This window comes from Dinoponera quadriceps, unplaced genomic scaffold, assembly GCF_001313825.1.
Source record: "Dinoponera quadriceps isolate SergipeBrazil2010 unplaced genomic scaffold, ASM131382v1 scaffold424, whole genome shotgun sequence".
In the NCBI taxonomy this organism is placed as follows: Eukaryota; Metazoa; Arthropoda; class Insecta; order Hymenoptera; family Formicidae; genus Dinoponera; species Dinoponera quadriceps.
Window position 1 is genome coordinate 918,770 of NW_014554557.1, and position 7,210 is coordinate 925,979.

Consider the following 7,210-nt stretch of genomic DNA (forward strand, 5'->3'; position numbering starts at 1 on the left):
CAAGCCGTCGATATGCGTGCGAAGTTTTAGATTGCCCAAGTAGAATTATGTAACAGTGCCGACGCGTAATCACACGCACCTCTACAGTCTCGAAATGTGAACAAACTTAACGTGAAATGATATAAAATTCGAATTCAACGGAAAGATTCAACGAAAGAGAAGCACGGATTTTTGCGTTTAAACACTTCAGAAAATCGCACGATAATACACTGAGAGGAATAATAAGAAATAAAAAAAAAAGCATTCATTCGGTGGGCATTGATAACATATATTTATTTATATTAATATACAAATTTTTACACTAGGAGAAATTTTTCAAATAATATACATTTTCTTAAATCTGTAGCTTCTCATGTGCGGGAGCAATTGTTTATTCTCTATATTGAAAAGGATTTAAATGAAAAGGACTTATGCCTGTGAAAATATGTTATTAGTACTTATCGAATAAATATTTCATATTTTTTAGATACTTTTTCTCTCAGTGTATACACACGTACATACTTAGATGACGCGGAGGATCTTGCGGACGCATCTCGGGAAGAGAAGATTGAAATTCACGCAATGAAAGAGCTTACCGCGATGCACTATGCACTTAAGAGTTAATACCTCTGGCTTAATTGCTCCCGCTTGCGACGCACAGGCCCCGTTACGCAATTGTAACATAAAGAAAGGGCGTGGGCCAAATGAGCCGATGGCGAACAATTAGTACGTGAAACGGAGCGCGTTGCGGGTGCGATTATCTCAAAATCGCCTTTCACGCTACGGTGCGCGTCTCGAAATCCTGGCCAATCATTATCGCGCTTCTCGTATTAAGCGTTTCGTAGCGAGAGATGACCTTACGCCCTCTTATCGCTAAACCGTATTCCTTTCTTGACACGGGCACGTAACGAACGTCGACGGAACGTATGCCTACGCGCGATCGCGCCGCCGACAGCATGCGAATAGACTCGCCGATGACGATGATTTCACCTCACCGATCTCCGGTGGCGATGATTTCACTGAATTTCTAATTCTAATAATAATCTCAAGAGCCTAACAATAATTACGAATCACGCGCGCGGGAAAAAATTATTATCGATTCAAGAATCATATTCTCATATACGGGGTGTTTCATAACGTGTGGACATATTTCCAAAAATATATATATATATTTATAATATATATTAGCGGAGTACATCAATGTCTACCGTTGTATTGTAAACCATAAATCTTGCATGAAGGTAAAGCTTGCTTACATGAAGAGATTTTACATAGTTTCACTAAAAATATCATTCAATTCTTGTCATTTAAGGATACTTTTTATGAAAGGACAAAATATTGCATAGAAAGAATATCTTCAAATTAAGAATTGTATAAATTCTTTTCTCCCAATATTTCTTCCCCTTTATTCGTGAAAATTATTCTGAAGCAACACGAATATATTTTTAGTTCAACTATATCGAATTTCTTCGTGTCTAAGAGCAAGCTTTCTCTTCATATTGTATATTCTTGCTCATACATGACAACATAAGTCTTGAATTGATACTAATTTCTTTTTCTGTTCTGTGTTCACGCTCATTTCCGAATAATTCCGGCTGATTACTCGGAGTGGGTTGCGATCGGAGAGGATGTCGTTCGTGTACGGCGATATTGTGTTAAATTTGACCGAAGGTAACGCGCGGCTAGCGGTACCAGAATGCAAAATCATTAGCTGAATTTTATGCCCGATTCAGGAACATATCGCGCACGAGACGGAGACAGGTCCGTAATGAAGATTAATATCTGTTAGAACCCCGAGACGAGAAGCATCCTCGAATCTATTAGGCCTCGCGCGATGCGGATAATGTCCGCTTGAGGGTCCGTGTCGGGGGGAGAAGCGACAAAAAAAAAAAGGACGCGGGGCAGAGAGAAATAATTACAGGGAAGGCCGCGCGTCCGCAAGGCCGAAGACGGTGGGGTGAAGGAAACCGGTATGTGTTAGCGTTTTCGGTACTTCGCCAAACATAGTCCGGACGTGAAATCGGATCAGAACGGTTACGGCGCCGCCCTGAGATCCGTGAACAAAGGTTCGTCTCGTGCCTCTTCGCCAGCTCGACAAAATGTCAAAAACATGTCCCGATTTTGCGTCGAGATCCCCCCCTATAAGGAAGAACTACCGTGGAACTTGGAACGGCTATTGCTTTAATATTATCCAATCGAATGTACGTAACGTCAGGATATTCCATCTTCACTTAAGACACAACGCAGGCAGCAAGAAGCGATAATGCACACGTGTTAGTAAGGTAATGCAGTCTGCAAGCGTGTAACAAGGCCGCCGAGTAAAAATATCGATAGTGATGGATAGATTAGCGATTAGAGAGCCTGGTCCCCCGTGGAAGTAATTTTCGCGGAACTTCGTTTTACGCGTCGGATGGGGGAAATTTTGTACTGTTACAGATTGATCGCGCCAGCGCGCCGCAATCTCGCGGAGTCATCATCGCCAACGCGCGTACACGCCGGGGTACACGCAAAAAGTAGATTAAAAGGATCCATTAAGCCCATCACTTTGTAAGAGTAATGATTTAAACGCGCACTTTGTATCGTAATTCTCTATGGATTCGATAAATCGATGACGGAATATCCGCTATGCCGCTATGCCGTTAACGTGCATTGCATAAACAGATTATCTCTTAAATCACCGAGCATGATTCATCTGTACGCGAACGCGTTTACATTCTTATTTTAATCGGCTATTTTTACAGACGCGGGGGTTTATCGTTAGAGAGAAGAATATACGCTCGCCGTTCGAAAGTTTTCGTGCGGGCGTGTAAAAATAGCCGATAAAAACGCGACCGCGAAGTATGATAAAAATATTCCTCACTCTCCCGAGGGAGAGGGCGCGTCTCTCCGAGCTTTAGGCCTCTCCTTTGGGAAACGTACGCGCGTTATTATGGCGAACGAAAAGGCTGACGTCTATCCGAAATAAATCGCCCGTGCTTTTTCTCACAACGGTCTCGGCCCGATCCTCTTACGTTTATCCTTAATCGGCTTCACGACGCGCATCTCGTTACCTCGCGCTACCTACCGCTGTTTAGAACGATTAGGGCGCGCAGCGAGCGTGTAAGACGATAAAAAGGGGACACCGTGTAATGATTTAACGATGATTCAGGCGAGCCGGGGATTGAAGCCGGTATAATTTCGGTGACTCTGTAGATTCCGTTGATGCTACGGATCTGAGCGTGCAAAAATGATCGTGTTTCTTCGGGTCGATTGATGTCCTCGACAGTCAAGGCGGTGTCGGTTTTAACTCTTTGCACTCCGCGCGTTTTTTTCGATATTGTAAATGCGTCAGTGCTTTCTCATTTTTGTTGTGTTGCTTTATAGAGAATGTATGAATTTATGATAGATATCTCCATTTTCCAGAAAAACAGTTTGCGCTACCACTTAAATGATATCCTCGAAAAACAATAACTGGAGGCATATTGTTGAGTTACGGGACAAGTGACGAATGTCTCCGTAGCGGAGCCAACGGAGCGTTAAGGATTAAACGATGAGAATATTACAAGTAATAAATGGGAAAAGGAAGGGGGAATTTTTTTTTCTACATTAACACATTGTATGGCAAGTTCTGTTGCATGAACAGAATATGAAAACTGACGACATTCTGGACCGATTGCTTTTTTAATACTTCCTTTTAAAAGCAGCTTAATTAGTTACTCTCTCACCTTTAACTGAGTAATTTATAATTTTTGTATTTGTCACTCAGATTGTCACTCAGATTCTTTTGATATTACTGTGTAATTTCCTCTGTCCCGAAATTTATGCATCAAGGGTCTCGTTCCCGTTTAAACGAATTAATTAATTACAAAAACTATTTAAACATTAATAAATAATTAGAACATAATCGTGCATCGTTGATTCAATATATATATTGAATCAAAACATACACACTGAGAGAAAAATGTGTAAAAAATGAAAGTATTTATTCGGTGGGTACTAATGACATATCTGCTTAAATCTAAATTCTTTCATCTAAATATAGAATAAACATCCGCTTTCGTGAAAAGCTGCAAATAAAAAAAAAATGCATATTTTTTCACTTGAAAACATTTTTCTCAGGTAATCTTCCTCTCACTGTAAATACTTTCGATTTACTATCCTGAATAGAATTACTTTGCTATGAACTATCTCACGATCTCACGATAAAACCTAACCTATGTCATTGTACTAGCTGGAATCGTTATATTCTCGAAGTCGCAACTTGTCGGGCAGTCAGTACACGTAACGCTCTTTGTAACGCGAACGCTCAGGAGTACGTGTGCGCGTTTGATTCGCTGATCGGAAAAGACGGAGAAGTTGCCCTTTCGCAACGAGAATTGTAACGAGATCTCTCATATATCAAGAGCGGCCGCGGTTCCAAAGCGGCGATCGACCCTCGGAATTATAACGCTCCCAAAAGAGCCGTCGCGATAAATCTCGGCCGACGCGTCCTAGTCTTTCGCGAGCGCGCGGCGAAATTCGGGAGAAACTCGACTCCAGGCGCGAACACTTTCCCGTCAAGGCCCCATTCTTTATTCCTCGACACTCCCTTGCGTCCTGTATCATCGACACCGACTCACCTATGACGTTATCCGCCGATTCCGCGAGACGGCTCTCTCCTTCTCCGTCGCTCGTTCGTGCAGCCGCCACTATCGCGAACGCGTGCATAATTGCGCGCGGCTCCGATAACGTCCTACCTACGAATGTCTGTGTGTATATAAGTGGAGAGAAACTGCGGGGCACGACAGAGCGAACGCCAGCGGCGTTAGTGCAATACGCCTTGCCGATAGTCGGAGCACGCGCGGATAAAGACGCGAGATACCTGCCTACCTGTTGTGCCGCGACCTAACCGGATCTTTCGCTCGCTCGGTGTGCGGGAAAGCGCGCGACTCCACTTTTTCCCGCAGATCTTCCTTCTCGCTGAGGCCCGTCGGAGGTCCGAAGGAAGCGACTGAACGAGAATGGCGAGGAAAATCGGCCACGTCGTACTGATTGGCGCACTGTTGATCAGGTCAGTCCACGTCGCCGCGCCCTATTTTGCCTTTATTTCAGCCGACACTCAATGGTCGCATTCAGAGGAGAGTTCGGTCGCGTGCGCCTCGAGATTTCACGAATCAAGCACGAAGAGTCGCTTAACTAGCCGGCCGTTTGATATGGCGCATCTAATTTTAAGCTCTACTCGTCTCGCGCGAAGGTCGCGCCCAACGTTACCTTAATTCGTATCACTGTACCGCTAGACGGCCGTATTTAGCACTAAATGCACGCTCGTTAAAGGCGCTCAGTGCTCAGCAGTATGATGATGCAGCTCTCGTAAATAATAACATTTAACTATATCTCCGTGCTGCGGCATTGTACGCGATTTTGCGCGGCAGACGGGCGTGAATCATCCAGTTGCATATAGGCGGTAGCGTACGCACGCCCGAACAAATAAATAAAACGCTATTTATCTAATGGCGTCCCGTACGATTACGTTGCAGCGCTTTTCATGGGACATGCGCCGTAGATTGGGATGATTGGTCGAGAGATTTGACACGTATGACTGAAAACATCGGCGCTGAGGTAGAAAGTTACACTCGGAATCTGGGAGCTAACATACAACGCACTGTACAGAACTCATTGCGCACTTCATTGGAACCTGCGCTTGCAGAGGCCAGGAGAACTCTGCAGAATCTGCCGAGAGGTAATCCGTCGCATTACGATTGTACAAACAGATCGAGTCGAAATTGTCGCCCCATGTGTCGAGCCTTTTATTAGGATAGCATAAAAATGAGATTTGCAGAATTAATGACTCAAGAGAGAAAGTTAACGAGTGCCGATATCGCTTTTATTATGATTTTTCTACTTTTTTTGTCGATACGATACTTTCTTCGTCATTCTTAACGTCGCTTCGGACGACAAATCATTAAAAATATTTAGAAGCGTGATTATAATTTGAAAAATATTGCGCGTCGTATCAGTATTCCCGGATACGCGGACGCATTTATTTCTCTGTCGTGCTTCCTACGCGATAGCATCGGCGTTTTAATACGCAAATATGTGGCCTCCTCCTCGTGTCGTAAATGAAAGGGGGGTCGATATATTTGCATAATAACAGCTTCAATCTAGCCGGTATTCTTTATCGCTATTGGAGATAAACAGTTCGAAGAGCGGACAGAGACGCATAGATTCCAAAATCGCATCGTTTCGCACGCCACGTGACCGGCTTTCCTTTCACTATCGACCAAGATACGGTACAAGACTATGCGCGTTCTCTTGAGTCTCAAGGCGGCCTTTTTCCACTCCATCGGTCGGTTAATCCGATACTGACGTGCAATTTCGCAGGAACGTTTACCTATGCAATTAGCGCGCAGTTAATACCCACGAGCGTATCGAATCGCGTTATCGGCGATTAGTATCGATAAAAATCAGTTGCCTTATAATACCTGCTCAAAGTCGGACACCCGCGCGACAGCTGATGACATTGTAATTTCAAAGCAATTAGCCCGCAATTGTGATTCAATTTTGTGCACTGGGGTGTGTCTCCGAATCACGCCGGTTGTATCGTAATTAAATGCCGCAGTTAGTATCGAAAGGCGGTTAGGTCGAAAGTACCAGCGTGAAATTCCGAGTCAATCTTTTCCGGGACGGAAATTTCCCGAGCTCCCTGTGGCTGCGAGTTTATTTTCAAGCGCATTCATCATTACAATACGCACAAACAGAATGTCGTTTGACATCGTTGATATGCGAACGTCGCGCGCGATATTTTCACAGCTGGTTGCAATCAGAGTAACGATGAATATTAGCATATTATATGGAAATTTTTTCACAGATGCAAACGGCCAGATAATAAGTAACACTGGCAGTAGGATAATAATTAATAGTGGAAACGGCGTGTCAAGGTCGATCGTGTCCGGTCACACACCGGACGGGGAATCGTATGTGCGGGACGTCGAGGAACGATACGAGGGAAATATGCTTTATCACAATGAAACCAATTATAATCCGAAAACCAAAACCAAGGTGAGGATTTGCTGGAAACTGGACCTCACGAAATCAAGTGCCTCGCCTGAAACCATTCAGGACTGTTGAAATGACGTACTTACATACTATTATTACACTTCATATTGTGTATAAATAATCATATGAAGAACTCTTTTGTCTTAAGTTATCGAGGAAAATTCGGGAATAAAACAACGAGACAAAAGACGAAATTAAATCTACGCTAATCACTCTA

At 43.7% G+C, this 7,210-nt stretch overlaps 1 protein-coding gene across 1 annotated transcript; it reads left to right on the forward strand.

Annotated features, from left to right (window-relative positions):
- The first annotated feature begins 4,713 nt into the window (after positions 1 to 4,713).
- On the forward strand, positions 4,714 to 7,210 carry LOC106752082. The gene is made up of 3 exons (XM_014633494.1): positions 4,714 to 5,008; positions 5,475 to 5,677; positions 6,806 to 7,210. Exons 1-3 carry the CDS (start codon positions 4,959 to 4,961, stop codon positions 7,063 to 7,065), a joined length of 513 nt encoding a protein of 170 aa, XP_014488980.1. The 5' UTR covers positions 4,714 to 4,958; the 3' UTR covers positions 7,066 to 7,210.

Excerpts from the sequence above, each read along its gene's own strand:
- LOC106752082 (XM_014633494.1), top strand. The coding sequence starts at position 4,959 with ATGGCGAGGAAAATCGGCCACGTCGTACTGATTGGCGCACTGTTGATC. Across the intron at positions 5,009-5,474 it reads ATTGGCGCACTGTTGATCAG|CGCTTTTCATGGGACATGCG; the intron begins GTCAGTCCACGT and ends ATTACGTTGCAG. Across the intron at positions 5,678-6,805 it reads TCTGCAGAATCTGCCGAGAG|ATGCAAACGGCCAGATAATA; the intron begins GTAATCCGTCGC and ends ATTTTTTCACAG.